At 57.5% G+C, this 16,400-nt stretch overlaps 5 protein-coding genes across 5 annotated transcripts; 2 read left to right on the top strand and 3 right to left on the bottom strand.

The window, feature by feature from the left end:
* Nucleotides 1-146: 146 nt before the first annotated feature.
* Nucleotides 147-2,585, bottom strand: CYME_CMH166C (DNA gyrase subunit B; the record flags this gene model as incomplete). Its single annotated transcript, XM_005536062.1, has 1 exon — nucleotides 147-2,585. One exon carries the CDS (start codon nucleotides 2,583-2,585, stop codon nucleotides 147-149), a length of 2,439 nt encoding a protein of 812 aa, XP_005536119.1.
* Nucleotides 2,586-3,371: 786 nt separating this feature from the next.
* Nucleotides 3,372-5,624, top strand: CYME_CMH165C (hypothetical protein; the record flags this gene model as incomplete). The annotated part of the gene is made up of 1 exon (XM_005536061.1): nucleotides 3,372-5,624. One exon carries the CDS (start codon nucleotides 3,372-3,374, stop codon nucleotides 5,622-5,624), a length of 2,253 nt encoding a protein of 750 aa, XP_005536118.1.
* A 434-nt stretch (nucleotides 5,625-6,058) lies between these two features.
* CYME_CMH164C (hypothetical protein) lies at nucleotides 6,059-9,583 on the bottom strand (the record flags this gene model as incomplete). Its single annotated transcript, XM_005536060.1, has 1 exon — nucleotides 6,059-9,583. The coding sequence occupies one exon, from the start codon at nucleotides 9,581-9,583 to the stop codon at nucleotides 6,059-6,061; it is 3,525 nt and encodes a 1,174-aa protein (XP_005536117.1).
* Nucleotides 9,584-11,641: 2,058 nt separating this feature from the next.
* CYME_CMH163C (hypothetical protein) lies at nucleotides 11,642-12,514 on the top strand (the record flags this gene model as incomplete). Its single annotated transcript, XM_005536059.1, has 1 exon — nucleotides 11,642-12,514. One exon carries the CDS (start codon nucleotides 11,642-11,644, stop codon nucleotides 12,512-12,514), a length of 873 nt encoding a protein of 290 aa, XP_005536116.1.
* Nucleotides 12,515-12,868: 354 nt separating this feature from the next.
* Nucleotides 12,869-15,667, bottom strand: CYME_CMH162C (hypothetical protein, conserved; the record flags this gene model as incomplete). Its single annotated transcript, XM_005536058.1, has 1 exon — nucleotides 12,869-15,667. The coding sequence occupies one exon, from the start codon at nucleotides 15,665-15,667 to the stop codon at nucleotides 12,869-12,871; it is 2,799 nt and encodes a 932-aa protein (XP_005536115.1).
* Between the last annotated feature and the right edge of the window lie 733 nt (nucleotides 15,668-16,400).

The raw sequence follows: 16,400 nt of genomic DNA, 5'->3' as shown, positions 1-16,400 counted from the left end.
GAGGCCATCCCGTGCATAGCGCATCGGACACGAGGAAGCAAACCGCGGGCGCGGCATTTGGTGTTCCCAGCGATTCCTCTGCTGGTAAACGAGGCTGCTCGAGACGAAACATAGCGTTTACATGTCGTGCTGGAGTATGGGCAAGCTCAAATATCAAGATCGTCGAGTTTCAGTGACTCGGCGTGCTGCTCAATAAATTGTCGTCGGGGGAACACCCGATCGCCCATGAGCGTATTGAAGATGCGGTCTGCGGCTCCGGCATCTTGCACCGAGACGCGATCCAGCGTCCGACGCGCTGGGTCCATGGTCGTCTCCCAGAGCTGCTGAGGCATCATCTCGCCGAGACCCTTGAAGCGCTGCAGTGTGTACCGGGCATCCGGTTTGTTTCGCAGGAGCCGCGCGAGAGCCTGCTCACACGCTGCATCCGAGTAGAGGTATCGAGTTTGACGCTGCTTGCCACCACCGATCTCGAGCTTGAACAAAGGTGGTCGAGCTATGTACAGATAACCGTTTTCAATGACACTTCGTTGATAGCGAAAGAAGAAGGTTAGCAGCAGTGTGCGAATATGCGCGCCATCAACATCCGCATCCGTCATGATGATGATGCGATGGTAACGTAGCTGGTTTGCATCGAACTCCTCGCCCTTCACTCCTAAACCTATGGCGGTGATCAAGGCCTGGATTTCGGTATTCTTATAGACTTTGCTATCATCGCATTTCTCGATGTTCAAGATCTTTCCACGAAGCGGCAGGATTGCCTGGAAGCGACGATCCCGTCCCTGTTTGGCACTGCCACCGGCCGAATCGCCCTCCACGATGAAGATCTCGCTTTCACGCGGATCTCTGGATGCGCAGTCCGCGAGTTTTCCAGGCAATGTCGAGGATTCTAGTACGGATTTTCGCCGAACAAGATCCCGTGCTCGTCGCGCCGCCTCAGCTGCTTGATAGGCTTGCCATGCTTTCTCAAAAATATCGGCAAATACACGCGGGCGTTGATCAAAGTACAACGAGAGCTCTTCAGCAACGACGGCGTCAACGATCGAACGTACCTCAGGGTTACCTAAACGACTCTTGGTCTGGCCTTCGAACTCGGGATCCGGTACCTTCACCGATATGATGGCAGTCAGACCCTCGCGAAAGTAGTCGCCGCTGAGGTTGCTGTTGTTCTCGCGAAGCATGCCGCGTTGCCGCGCCAGCGCGTTCAGCACGCGAGTGAGCGTGAACTTGAAGCCGTCAACATGGGTTCCACCATCGATGGTACGAATGTTATTCGCAAAACTCAGCAAGATATCATTATACTGATCTCGACACCACTGCAACGCTATTTGCACCTCGACGTTCTGAAGCTCTCTCCTGAGATAAATCGCCTCTGGGTGGATGCGCTCTTTGCCTTCGGTAAGGTCGCGTACGTATTCGGCAATGCCGCCGCTGTGGTAGAATCGCGCGCCTCCGTAAACACTAGGAATATCCGTTTCAGTTATCAAAGAAACTGGCGCGCTCAAATCCGCGGATGCACGTCGTGCTGAGGCCGCTCGATTCTCGTCCACGAGCGTATCGCGTGAACCAACCTCCGGATCGGTATCGTCGTCGTACTTTGTGACTGCGGCGTCCGCTGGTTTGATAGTTGTTTTCGTAGATACTGGACGCATAGCTAGCGTCTCAGAGCCATTCTGGGCTATGCTTAAAAGGTTCTGGCTCGGTACAGCACCGACTCGGCGATCTACAAACCAAATGGAAAGTCCTGCGTTCAAATACGCGAGCTCATTCAGACGCGTGGCTAGCACATCATAAGAGAATTCAGTAGTCGTTGTGAATATGCTTGGATCCGGTGCGAAGCGTATGTAGGTTCCAGAGCGCTCCATGAAGCCGGGATACGGGTTCGGCGCCGCTGCCACCACCCGGAGCGCTTCCACAACCTCGCCACGCGCGAAGCGCATCGTATAGCACACGCCATCGCGGTAGACGGCTGCCTCGAGCCACGCACTGAGGGCATTCACCACTGAAACGCCGACTCCATGAAGTCCTCCGGAGACTTTATAACCGCCCGACCCGAACTTCCCGCCAGCGTGAAGCACCGTCAACACCGTCTCCAGTGCAGACTTACCGGTTTTGGGGTGCTTGTCGGTAGGAATTCCTCTTCCGTTGTCGAGCACCGATAAAGAGCCGTCTTCATGAAGCGTAATAAGAACCTTGTCGCAGTAGCCAGCAAGGGCCTCGTCCACGGAGTTGTCAATGACCTCGTAGGCGAGCTGGTGCAGACCGCGTGCCCCGGTCGAGCCAATGTACATGCCAGGCCTTCGGCGCACTGGTTCAAGGTTTTCTAAAACATCAATCTGTGCGGCAGTGTACTCAGACCCAGATTTGGGAAAGGTATTCGCGTTGCTTGCAGTGCTGTCGCGAAAGCCCGGCACTGGCTGGACTTGCTCAACACCAGAGCACAGCAGGGCACCTCGTTGCGGCCATCTCGAGCTCAACTTTGGCGCATTCGGCCTCTCCCGTGAACTTGAACGGCACAGACACGTTCCGCTCCAATAACTTCCACATCCTACACCTATAGTGCTCACGAATGCATAAGTGGCGTTCATGAGCCCCAGACTTGAACAAAAACGCAAGGTATGACAAGCGTTGGCTGGAAACCCCTATCGTCGGCAGTTGGAGAGGCGCGTGAATCGCTCGGAAGGGAATGCCCTAGGGGAATTCCCTACGGGAAGGTTGGTACACCGGCGGTGCCAAGCGAAACTCGCCTTGCAAGGATCGCGTCGGTGGCGCGTCGCGATCTTGCGGAGGCGCCCCGCAGATGCCGCTGCCTTTCCGCGATCAGCGGGCAAGGCGTCAGCGCTGAGCGGCGCGAACACGCACGACGCTAGGACACGCACAGTCTGCATCAGGTACGCGTGTTGTGCGTGTTATGCGTGTTATGCGTGTTATGCGTGTAACGCTGAACTTTTGACTGTGCACGCAAGTGTCGACGCGAGCGTCAATGGATGCTTTCGGACTTGTCCTTGTTCAGTGTATCCGACGACTCCCGGGTAGGCACTCTTTTGAATAATAGACGACATCTTCCGTTGTTGTGTCGAAATTGGCTAGTGGTTTGTCTGCGGGCTTAGTTCTTCGGTGGTTGTCCGTACGCTCCAGAGAGCGCAGCGTAAAAGTGTCCGGACTTGAGCGATAACGCTATTAAATAACTGTTCCTGTGATACGTCGAGGGATCGTTCGCCGCGTAGTTTCTTTTCGCGTGACACGTCAGCGAGCAGAGGGCGTTTCGCGGCACTGGGGCGGAAAGAGAGCGTGCCTCTGCTGGACTGTGGCGTTCGATTCGGCCGCCAGTTGGGGTGTTCGCTCTCTGAACGGACGCAAAGGGCGGCTCTGAGATGGGAACATCGCCGGCACGAAGACCGCCAGCGGGGCGACCGCGCAGGGGTATCTGCCGTCGGACGGATCTCGCCCCTGTAATGGCGCCGCTGAAGCTTACGAGCCGCAGAGGGCGCACTACCAGCGCTGGACGGCAACAGCCGAGCGGACGCATCGTATCCGTCCAGAGCCATCTCGCTACCCCAGCGACATCCTTAGCCGGGTTCCGAATCGACTATCCTTGCTGGCCGGTACCTGAGCGACGCGTGCGAGACTCGTTGATGCCTGGTCAAGGCCCTCATGAAGACCGTTATCAGGCTGGAAGACTTGCTTGTGGGACAGAACTGCAAGAAACCGGAACGAATCCTGCACCAGCGAAAACTCGTTCACGTGTACGATCCAGTGGATGTGGTTCTCGCGCGGCATCTGTGCACGGAGGTGCGAACCCTGCTCGTGCAGTCAAACGCGCACTGGAATCCGACTGGTTCTGCATAGGCCCAGCGGATGTGTCGGGAAGCTCGCTCCTACAACGAGCTCAGCACATGTTTTTGGAGGCACGGCACCATTCGCATGAGAATGCACATATGGCATGCAGATCAGTGCCTTCTGAAACACGCATAAGCCGCTCTGCCTGCGAGAAGCGTAGCATGCGTAACCAACTTGCGTCTTCCGCAGAAGAGCGCGGAGCGCGATCCGTCATTATTTGGTGGCTTTTCGCTGCTGCCGCAGAGATGCAGTTTCGGCGGGAGACGGCAGGCCTCGCTGTTCATTTCTTCGATTGCATCAGAGGAAACGTGACCCTGTCTGCATGGCTCGAGCACGCAGCCAGCTGCCTTTTAATCGCCGGAAAAGTTCAGGAACGATACCCTATCAAAGACGAGAGCGCTTCAGTCGTTCGCGTCCTCGAGTGGCTCCTGCGCAAAACATCGACGACGTCACCGCACCCAGAGCGCACAGGCTGGCAGCTGAAGTCGCTCAGCCAGAGCTTGCACCTGGAGCAGGACACAGGAGACCTGAGTGGTGTGCCTTCGACCAGCGACCGCTCGAGTTCATTGCCTGGCAACTGCCCGGGGGTCGCTGCGCCTGCACACCAACGCACCAGCAGAATCGAGCAGCTGAAGTCTTTCCAGGCGAAGCTTTTGTGCTTCGAGCCGGCTGCTTGGCGGAGTTTCTCCACGATAACGCCTCTGCGTCAGGGAAGCTGGAGAAGTCCTATCACGAGCAAGTTGCCGTGCCAGCTGCAGGCGCTTCCAGGCCGCAAGCCCGAGGCATCGGACGCGGAGCAAGCTGGCGCCGTTTCAACTGAAAGCGACTCACAGGCAATCTGGCGACGCATTCGCAGCATTGAACCGCAAGTTTTGGACTGGCTCCATTGGGAACTCCAATGCCCAACTATTTACAGCTGTCTCTATCTGCTCTATCGTTTGTACCAGGACACCAATGACCAACTTTGGAATGAACAAAACCGATATTACTCGCGCGTAGAGGAGGCGACTACACCAGTTAGAGCCCGATGTCTTACCGGTGCGATTCGGTCATCGACAACAGATCCCGCAATCGAGAACCCCGCTCAGCCTACGAGCACACGTCTCCCAGCACAACTGATAGAGGCGTCGCTCAGTCCTCGGACCGAAAATATGGAGATACCCGAGCAGGAGTCGCCGCATGCATGTTTCACACCTGTGCGCAGCGGCACATGGCCCGCACCCGATCAACTCCTGGCTCTCGCGGAGAGTTACGCTGATCACTGCCTTCAAGATCTATCGATTTTGCAATTTTCCTCGGACGTTATCGCCAGTGCATGTTTGATCGAAGCCCTGGGGGAACGCGGCTACGATGAGCGCAGGCGGTATGTTGCGTTGCTTGCACAGCAGCAACTATCTGTGGGTGCAGAGGCGTTGCGCAGCTGCTGTAAGCAGCTGCGCGAGAAACTCCCTTGCTGCAGAGCGGTACCATGCACGCCGTGTCCGGAGACACTCGTATCACATGTTCATCCGACTCAGTGTTCACCGTCTGTGGTAGCAGGGCCCCAGTCGCACCAAATGCCTGCCAGGCGTGGATCTGGGTCAGTATCGAACTTATCGTCGCATTCGCTGGAATGCCCAGAGGCAGCGTTCACACCAATCTGTCGGGTCATGTATGAACCAATGCGTCAACGCTGGGATAACTTGCTCTTCCCTGAGTCGCTTCTGGAAACAGCTGGCTGCGGCCCATTTGCACAGAAAACGTCAAATGACATCTCACCAGTCGACATTAGCCAGGGTCGCTTTTGAGCTTGTGGAATAAATACTTCGTTCGCTGCTTGCGACCAACACGATCTGGTATCTCCGCATGAGGGAGCCTATCGATCACCAAGAGTCGAACGATAGGATCATGGGTTCACGGACGCCGCTCTGAGACGAAGAGCGCCAAGCGCAAGAAGAGCTGGTCTCTGTAAGCAAATGAGCAGTCGCCGATATCCCGATCACGGCCAGCTGCACGCACATCATGACCTGATTGTGGATCCGCTGTTATGTTGTCTTGCGAACATGCGCGCCCTCACCGACAACGACATCATCAGCATCGACGAGTGCATTTGCCTGCATCGAGCACCGCATCTAAGACGAGCCCAAGCCCCTGGGGACCGTTTGCAACGCGCAATCGCCCCAAGTCGATGACGGATATGGACGCGAACGACGGCCCTGTGCATCATTTCGCCAGCAAGACGCTACGACTGGCCCGGAGCCACCGATTCGATGTGTTCCAGTCGCTGCCATCGCTCGGCGTACGTTTGCCGTAGCGCCTCGTCTTCGAGACTCGCTTGGACATCACGAATACATTGCCGCAGAGTCTCTCGCTCGGCTCCGGAGACCCGTGACGACCAAATGGTCAGGCACATATCCAGAAGCAGCTGGCGATCCCAGTCGGCCAAGGGCGATGCAGGGCGCCCCCACGGCAGCCCAGTCGATTCGGCGGCGGCAGTGAACGCATCGCGCGGCATGCCCGAATGCCCTGCACGATGTCGATGGAAGCCGCTCGCAGCCGAGCGCAGCACGCTCGCTGATGCCCCCATGAAAGGCGTTGAAGCGGCAACTCGCCGGTTCCGCGTCGCCAGATTCGCCAAATGCGTCAGGTACGTCATCCATCGGGCACGTAGGTACTCAGGTTCCAATGCCTCAGAGGAGTCGGCGGCATACGGCAAGGCCCTTTTTTTCAAGAGCACAAGCGCAACGTGTTGGGCCCATCGCGCCTCCACCTTGAGGCACCTGGACGCAAGCTCGGAACGTGTTCGATGCACATTCGTCGTCGCTGGCTGCATGATATCAAGAAGCAATGCAGCGATCAACAGTTTCGCTGGGATCCGCACCCAGTCCGCAGCCAAGCATTCTTCCAGGATCGGTGCCAATGTTGTTGCGCGTGGCATCGCCTGCAATGTTTGTGTCAGATCAGCCCGCAAGCGAGGCAGCAACTGACCCTGCGACATCTCGGGCGCTTGATCGCCGACTCCGACACTGCCCCAGTCCAGCCACTGGGCCAGACTCCAGAATCGTGATCTATTCGCGCCTGGCGATGGCTCCTTGTGCTCGAACGCGATGCGATCATCGAGGGGCGGCGCTTCGGTGACACGCCTCGCTCGCCGCCCCAGTAACCTGAGCACTTGCGCGTAGGTGATTTTGTCGCCGCGTTGGTTCAGTTCAGTGAGGATGATGTCCTGTAACATCGGATACGCCTGTAGCGTCTTTGATAGCTCGTGGAGACTTGCGTCCCTTTCCAGATACCAATCCAAAATAATCAGCAGATACTCGATCGACAGGCGTGGATAGAAGCCGACGAACACTTGCAGCGCCTGTGCGGCCGCTGTTGCATCCGAGAGGCCACAAAGCGCTCGGATCCGTCTACCGGGATCAGGCTCCGTCAGTGCTAGCTCGTACGCAAGCCGGTCGAGACCAATTTGGAAAGCTATCGCACTGGCTGCTGCGTACCGCAGGAAGGGAGCCATTCGTTCTGAGAGCGCCTGCTGGATAGGGGTACACTTCTCGCCCGCAAGACTCGCTGGCAGAAAAAGCGCCCGAATCCATTGTTCGGCGCGTTGGAGACATCCATCTCGATGGTAAGCCGCGCCATGGCGCAACAAGGCCACTGCGAAAGCCGTTGTGATATCCGCTCGCGACAAGCACACAGTCAGCTGGAGGCTTTCCTCGATCAGATCGTAGAGCGCCGAGATGCGCTCTTCAATCGAGACTTGGTGTGCTGCTGTTGTACTTGTTGTTGATGTTCTTGTCGTTGCGGTTGCCGGCACGCCTTGGCCACCACTCAGCGCAGTGGCAGCGGCATAACGCACGATACTTCCGATGACCTGTCTGAGCATTCCAGGTTGTTGCAACTGATGAGCCGAGAGCGGCATCAGTGTCGCCAGCCGATTCCGAAAACGAAGCCACTGCACCACTCGATGCCACCAGTAGCATGCACGTGCTAAGCGCTTGCCGTACGCGCTGGGAACGCGCTCCAATGTGTTATCACTGCGGCATGCACTCTCGGGGGAGCCTCGAAGCCAGTTGTCCATTTGATGCCAATTATCCCAACAGGCCGCTGCGAGTGCCCACCGAGCCGCTTCGAGCAAACGAGTCGCACGAGACGTATCGTTCACCATGGTATGAAAAGCCCATGTAACGCACTGCTCTGCCGCATCCACGAGGAGACGCTGTGCTCGCAGTTCCTCCAGCACCAAGATATGGCTTGGGGCTTTGCTCGTCGGCTGCGATGCCGCATCCTCCAGGCACTCGAGATCCGCCAGCGTCAGCGTTGAGCCATGACAGGGCTCCAGACTAGACGAAGCGCACTCTGAATTGGGTCGAAGCCCGGCAACGGCCTCTGTTTGGCCTTGCGTTGGGATCACGGAGCGCGTCGCGAACGCTTCGTATAGCAAAACGCCCGGTGCGTTGACGCCCCACTCGATGAGAGGACGCTGGCAGGTTGCAACGCTCTGGAGCCGGGCAAGGGAGCGAGCACCGTTCTCCTGGATCCACAACAATGTGCTTCCATCTGGCTCTGGAATACTCACGAGTTCACCAGGGCCGTTCCAGTCCCTGGTGAGCCTGGAGCGCACCATGATCGACAGCGAGACGCCACTCGGAAGCGATAGGAAGCTCCAGCACCACCAGTGCGTATTCGTGTCGGGTTGCTGCATCAACGCGTGACGCAAAAAAGTGCAGCAGTGGGCATTCGGATGCCCTCCGAGTGACGGCAACCAAAGTCCATCCGTTCGAATCACGTTCCAGCGACCGGCTGGTTGCTGTATACGGTACAAACTGCGCTGTACAGATACTTTGGTAGTGCTTGATTCAACCAGAAGCAAATGACGACCATCAGCGGTGTTCCAGATACAGTAGCGCCCGTCTGGCGAAGCGCTCCCCAGTCGCAATCGATCACTCGTCAAGCGTCGAGTCGCAGCGCTCGTCGTTGCGTCGCGCACCTTCTCCGTGGCGACGACTAGGTTTCCCGTCATTGCGACATCAACGTTCTCATCAAAGCTGATCGAATCAATCCACCACTCGCCGGTGTTGCTGCAAATGCTCAGTCGCTTACCGTCCGCTAACCAGCACAGCTCGAGACTCGATGCCCCAGCGAATGCCGGTGGCAGTGTTCGAAGCGGGTGCACGTCCACGGCATCTTCTTCGCTGTTCAAGGGTTCGCTCGCTATCGTGAGCTTCCCACTTCGAATCAGGTCGTCTGAAACGTTCAGCCTAATACGCCCAGCCCAGAGACGGTTTCGAGTGCTTACCCAAGCAACGACATAGGTGCAAGTCCCGCACAGTGGCTGGACGGCGACTGCGCGTATGCCCTCCGGTTGTGTGTCGGCCGCTGGAGCACGCGGCAAGAGTCTATAGACGCCCAAGCTGCAGCCAGAATCCGCGTAGCGGCAGAGCTCACCGTCTTCGTGCACGATCCATAGCTGCGGACCACAGACCAGAGGTGCACACGGCGTGTGAACCCAGACAGCCGCGACGATGCGAGCTGGAAACAGGGTGCTTCGCTGAACCAGCAGCGCGATGCGTTGGCCTCGGAGCGTCTCCAAGAACCCGGAACCAGTTCGTGGGCCACAGGCAACTAGTCTGGCCAACGGAGTCGCGCTGGAGCCGCGGAAGAGCAACGCCTCGTGCGTGGTACTGCAGGTCTCGGGGGGCGTGGTGTCCACTTCGGGATCCTCGACTCGAAGCCAGTACGCCTCGTCGCCTATCCTAAGCAAGCTCATCCAGGGGTGTTATCATGTTCAAGCCGCGCAAACCCTTCGGTGCGCACGTGAGCTTATGAAATCAGATACAGCCGGTTGCGGTAGTCGTGTGCAGCCGTCCGAACGAAAACGGTACAGCGAGTGGAACGGAGTTCCGGCAAGTACCCTGGATCGACCCGAGACGAGGTTGCAGCCTGCGCAGGTGTATTCAAGGGGATTTGAAGAGTTTTTCAGGATCCTTTCCGGATATGTTCATGGTAAAGCCACCGAAGTCTATGATATTCCCGAAAGCAATCTTCTTTACAGAGAAGCATCTGGTCTGGCATTCGCTCTCTACGACGTCGAATTCATGACGAAGCATCGTCGCAACAGATTCCAGAACGAAAAGAGAAACCAAGGGAAAAATGGAACTCGATCATGAACTTCTTTGCTCTTGTTCGGCAAGCGTTGAAAGGTGGAAATGTTTTCCGTGTATTCGAAAGGTTACTTTCTAGGCCGAAGCTCCCGCGAGCCGGACGAGTCTGCGGGGCTCGTGCTTCATGCACCCCCAAATACCGGCTGCAGTGGCGAGACCTGAGCAGCTTGTCCATAACGCAGTTTATTCTGGGACGGGGAGCAGGTATGGTGCGTCTGGGCGTCGCCCTGGTCGCGGTGGTCCATTAGCGTATCGCATTGCGCTGCCGCAGACACTGCGTCTGTCTGGGCAGTTTCCTGGCGCCCAAAATAATGATGAATTCCGGATCCCGTGACCGGTGAACCATGCCTCGAGCCAACGCCCCCAGCGGTGTGACAAACCGTTCTGTCTCCATGCCGCCTACGCATCAGCTGTTTCGGCATTATTGCAGGTGCTCACGGTAGGCAGTTGGCGTAAGATAGAATGAACGTAACGATCAGCACATTCAAGGAAAGTACGGGAAATGGAGCTTGAAGGTAGGGTGCAGCCTGATGCGTGATTCCCGAATGCCAATATCCATCCCGCCATCTAGGATCCATAGTCAATGTCAGCGCTTCGTCAAGCGAGATGGAATGGATTCCGGCAGCTGCGAGTCAAGAGCGATGACGAACGTTCCGAAGGCTCCGTTTGCATCCAGTACAGAAATGAATACATATATATATTTTGGTACGGTACAGTCACTTTCATGTCTACGCAGATGGCGCCGCTGCATCCGACCTCGATACAGGGATTCGCTGCTGCTGGTGCTGCTGCTGCTGCAGGTTGAACGCGCCTGGCAGCGCATGGACGATCAAGACATCAACGGTCGCGTACAGCATTGTATGGATGGTACACGGGCTTTCCGAAGGCCAAACTACTGACGATCTAGGCAGGGTATCAGACACTGGCCCTCGCGTGCAGCATCGTACGCCTCCCGGGTCCGTTGGGCGTTTGTGTAGGTCTTCGGGTGCAGAGCCGCTCGCGGGCGCACAAAACTTGTTCGTTGCGAGCAATGCTGAGGCACCTGCTGTTCCAGTGATGCGCTTCGAGGACGGGCAGTCCACCGCCTGCGAATGGCCAGTGGTGCGGCCGACCAGGCACCACGATGTTCTCTGGCTGATGCGCGGGTCATGGATAACATCGCGCCACCAGGCTAACCATCACCGAGCGGGATTGCACCTTTCGATGATCTCTGCATGACGTCCCACGATCGAGTGTATGATCTGCGCCAGCCTCCCGACACTTGGATCCGCGTCGATCCAATGTCTCTTCGCGGAAGCTGATTCGACGCTACCTTGTTTCCGAAAAACTTACACCAAAGACAGCAATTGCGCAAGCTCGCTACATCAATCATGCCCGTGTTGCTATCGGGCGTATTTGCCTGGAGTGCGTGCCACGAAGAAGCGCCCGGAGGCGAGCAGCCATCGTTTGGCACCTGACTGACAGCATCGCTGCCCGCGGATCGATCAGGTAGACCATGAGGCAGATCCCGAGCATCGTTGATGAATAGCGACAAAACGGACTATTCCACGAGCGATTTGAAATTGCCGCTCAGCCGAACGGAACCGACACGATACGATCCGCTTTGTAGGGGCTTGTGTCGCAGTACGCTTCGACAGTGCCGTTGCATTCTCGTTCACGAATACATGCCAGCGGACGTTGATAGGGAACCCGTGTCTCCATCAAAGGGTTACTGGGACGAATGGGTTCACGAGTGTCGCCGTCTCGAACGCGACATTGCGCAACTCAAGTCGTTCTGGGACGCGCCAGCGCTGGATACGCATACGCGCGACCCAGCAGAGGCCGTTGCGCCCGCCGCTGACCTCTTTCGTCAAGCTGTGCACCTCTGCCGTGGCCTGGAGAGTGCTCGGTGGTTGGCGGAACGTCTGCCTACCGCGTCGGCGCTGAGTGATACGGTAACGTCTCTGGTTCAGCAGAATGAACGCTTCCTCGAACTGATTGCGCGTGCATTGGATATTGAGGCGGCGCCTGTAGCCACCCCGTTGTCGGAACGTCGCCAGGCAGTAACGACGCCTTCGCCACAGGAGCGTGCAGCGAGTGACGCGGCCGATGAGCACCGTTTATCCTTGTGGCAGGAGGTAGCGCCCAAGACACCCACTGTGGAGGACTTGCATCTAGCTTCTAGTACGCTGGCACAACTGCAGCTGGCGCCTGACGAGAGCCCGATCTCGGCGCTTACGTCATCGGATAGCGCCAAGCCGGGTCGAAAACTCAACGGCGATGCTTTGGAGTCCTTGTACCGGGAAAAAGTTTCCCAATTTGTTCAACGACAAGTATCGGTGAACGAACTGGCTACCTGGTGGCAACGCCTCCGCGACCTCTGGGCATCGAACGGGGACACCTGGCTCTCTGCCGATGCGCTCTTGCATCAGTGGGAAACGGAGCGCACCAGACTGAAGCTGGTACTGCTTGCGCTCACTCAAATGGAAATGCTCACCAGCCGTTGGGAGAACAACGCATGCTGGTATGCGCTCAACGAGCCGGCGCGCTCACCGTAGCCGCGACTCGCGTTCGACACAACTAGTACACGGAAAACTGGCTCGTGCCGGATGAGTTGAAATGGATCTACAGGAGCATTTGATGTGATGCAGCCAGCGCGCTTCATCGCCTGGAGAGTACCTTTTTCTGTTTAGGCATTGTCAGGTAGACGCTGAACCAGCTACGCAGTTACCGGGAGCGATGCCGGATCCGCAGGCGCACGCGTTACCCCTGCTACAGCCGCCACACCAGCTTTCCACCAGTCGATATTGGGGGTCAGTGCTGTGCACATTTATGGTTTGCAGGACAAGAGCAGTTGCGAGCATCAACACTGGTGATTCTCGATACCGTGGATGAGCCGCAGCGTGCGACACTCAAGCAAGCCGCCGTCGAATTTCAACCAGCAAGTGTTCACTGAGCCCGCGACAGTTCAGACAGCCTTCACAGGCGCACTGTGCCGTACACTCCCGTCCGGCCTGGAAACACTCGCAGTATCGCTTCAGACATCCGGTGCGCTTGCAGCGACAGCCTCGTGACGAACGCTCCGAGGCACTGGGTTCACCGTTTAGTGCCTCACCGGAGGTACTCGAGCGCTGCGACGCACTTTGACGAGCCCGTTCGACCTGTTCCTGGTTGTCTTGATGGTTGCCGCAGCCCTCACACTCGCACTCAGGGCCGCAGAAACTACCTGCGGCGAAACAGTCGCAATATTTCTTGAGACATCGGGAACGACGGCAACGACACCGCTTGGATGCGATTCGTAACGTGTTGGTGCGAGGTGTTTGTAACCGACGGGATGCTCGTTGTAGCTCAGCAGCTGCGGCTGGGTCAAGCACCAGCGCAGCAGCACTAGCAGTAGCTCCAGGATGCACCTCTGAGGGTAGATAGGGGTCCACGGTATGCTCGGCTTGGGTTCCGTCGAGGGACACCATCGCGTGGGTCTGTGGTTCCGGTGCATAGCGTGTTCTGCCGCTTGACCAGCAGTTGATTGTTTGATTGATGCTGAAAGTATCTCGATGGTGATCGAGGCAATGCTGGTCGGCTGAAGCGAGCGACTGCGCTGCTGAAACGGACTCGTATGCGGGACATATGACTCTAGCGTCGGGTACAGAGACCGGCGGCGGCGCAAGAGCGCTCCGTTCGCTGCCGCTCGCCGCAAAAGGCAACGGTCGCATACCGTTATCCTCGGTAGGCGCAAAGTGCCCGTCTTGTACTTCATGGGGCGAGGGAAATAAAGACTGACGGTTTTCTCGCACTGTGTCTGTTGCTATCGAGGTCGACGGCAGGGAGCGTTCATCGACACCGGTTGGGTGTACGGCGAAGAGAACGCGTTTCCGCTCGAGGCCGGATTCGAAACAGCGTACACACGAACGATCCTGTGATAGCGTTTTGGATGTGTTCTGCGACATGACCAGGTCATCCGATGAGGATGATGCTGATGTGTGGGCCGATTCCGTCTTCTGCATCGAGCAGTATGGCCTACTGGGGCAATACCCTCCATCAGGATGCCTCGTACCCGCTTGGTACGCCATAGGGTCTGTTTCGTGCCGCGAACGTTTTCGATTTGATGATCCTTTTGGTTGCTGGTGAAGGCTCGGGTCGCGTGAATGCATCGATTCGTTGCCGTGCGCTGTCTCTATGTAGTTCGGCAACTGGCGCTCCTGAAGTACTTGCAGTACAGGGATACCATAAGGAGGACCCATATCACCAGCGGCATGAGCGGATAGATGCGCGCGGCTGTGCATCTCGTCACGGGTAGACGACGTCTGCAGGGCACCCGCTGGGGTCTCACTGCTGAAGCTAGCCTCCAGGCGAATGTTCTCGTTGCTTTCGTTGAAAGCCTCTGAATGGGTAGCATCCTCATCGTTCAAGTCCGTTGCGTCCAAGTAAACGGGGTGCTCGAATCGACAGTATGCATTAGCGATCGAGGTGGAGGTAGTCGCCTGACTGCATTCTCGCGGAGGTCGCGCAGACTCGCAAGATAGGGGCCTAACATATGGATCCGCTTGTTGCTTCTTTGCAGCGAAATCAGGATCCCAGCAGCCGGAGGTGGCGCTCGGAACGGAAATGCCCGTTGCTATGCGCTGCGCGTGCGTTGCTTTCGAGACGACCTGACTAGATTCCAAAGGCACGTTCAACGACACGCGTGGATCAGGTTGTGATACCCCAGCTGCCGATGTAGTTGGTGACTGAATACCGCCGTAGATCTGCCGATATCGTTTGATACGCAAACGTTGGTCGTTGGTAGCCAGGGCAACCTGAGCGAAATCCGGATCGAGATCCGCCGCGACTCTGGACTGTTCCCGCAGGCGTGCGGTGAGTGGCGTCAGCGCTGCTGCACTATTCGACCAGGCGGCTGGCTGCATGAGGGAACAGCCTGTCATCACTCCGGCCCCGAACGCGCCTACACATGACCCGGGCCCCAGTGCAGGAGATCCTCCATCGACCGCAAACGCTAGGCCAACGCCGGCGTACACTGGGCTCGACATCGGCGGTGAACTCGCGCCTGGACGCATCGGTGTGACGGAAACACCGGCTTCCATGGCCAAATCGGCATCGCTTGGTGAAAATGGGTCAGTATCAATGACGTCCTGCTCAGAGTGGGGCTCAGTATTCAGCCCCAGTGCCTGGCGCCTGTATTCATCAAGCAACGCTGAGCTTGGAGCTAGGGTTTGCAAGGCGTAGCCGTGTGCGGGACTCAGCGCCATCCCAGGCCACGGGCGTGTCGTCCGCATCCGCCCTCCACGTGGAACGGGTGAACCCAATCTCATCGAGTAGTAAGTTCCCATGCTCATGCCGTGGGTGCTGGTCGCCGCCTCACTAAAGCCCTCCGGCAGCATGGTGCCGGGCGCTCGACGCTCCATGGGCGGCTGTCGAACGGCAGGGGTGATCGGCGACAGCGCCCAGTCACCCTGCAAGATGAAGCGCCGACCCGGAAGCGGGGCTTCCTCGGACTGGTCCATCGTGCATGGAAAAAGCGACGGAAGGCACGCAACCGATTCGCTAGGCGCCAGCGCACACGGTTGTAGCTCCAGATGAACGCGGGCGCTGGCAGTTTCCGAGAAGCAGGATCGACTATCGAGCACCGCCTGTACTGCCAGGAGACGAGGCGGTGTCTGTGCCGGCTTCTCGTCCGTTTTCGGGGGATCAGCGCGGCTCAGACAAGCACTCATCCGGTAAAAGCTTCACGATATTCCGACAGCACTTGAATGGCTTTGGCTGCTCCGCCGAAGAGCTGCGTGTTCGTGAAACTCTGAAAGCACTCCCGCACGATCGAATCCTAGATAACTTTGTACACTACACGTAATTGAGCCAAGTTCAGTTGGAAAATGAGCGAGCACGAAAGCCCTGCACACACACACAACACCACCGGCGTTTCCGTAGACCCTCGCGCGGCTGGTTTGGCTTGAGTACCCACCGCCCAAAGCCAAGAAAGCGCTTTTGCGCGCCGAAACTGCTGGGACATCGTAGTCGGCGCGCAGATCGCATAGGCAGTGATGGCGCGCGCGCGTCTGCGCGCTGCTGCGCCGATTTCGGCTCCGGAACGCTGCCGTTTCCTGTGACATCAAATTCGAGCGTGACAAGCGCTTTCGGCGCACGCATCGATCCAATGCGCCAGGGGTTGAACGCTACGAGGTGTGCGCTTTGTGCAAGAATGTCGAGTTTGTTTCTGCACCTGGTGCCGATGCTATGGACCCTGGCTTCTTCTGGGCCACTTGGTCGGCGATTACGCTGCCCGCTGCACATGGGAGCACACGCTGATCCGCTCAACAGAGGATCTGTGGAACGCGATGCTGTCCATTATGACACAGGTGCCGGAAAGAGACCCGAGCCAGGAGCTCAAGTCGCAAAGTATCGATCCGTCTATGCATCCTCCGTGCATAGCGATTGCGCACGCTCTACTGG

The sequence above is a fragment of the Cyanidioschyzon merolae genome, chromosome 8 (assembly GCF_000091205.1).
Source record: "Cyanidioschyzon merolae strain 10D DNA, chromosome 8, complete genome".
Classification (NCBI taxonomy): domain Eukaryota; phylum Rhodophyta; class Bangiophyceae; order Cyanidiales; family Cyanidiaceae; genus Cyanidioschyzon; species Cyanidioschyzon merolae.
The sequence above is the reverse complement of the archived record's forward strand: the minus strand, read 5'-3'. Positions and strand labels throughout refer to the sequence as shown.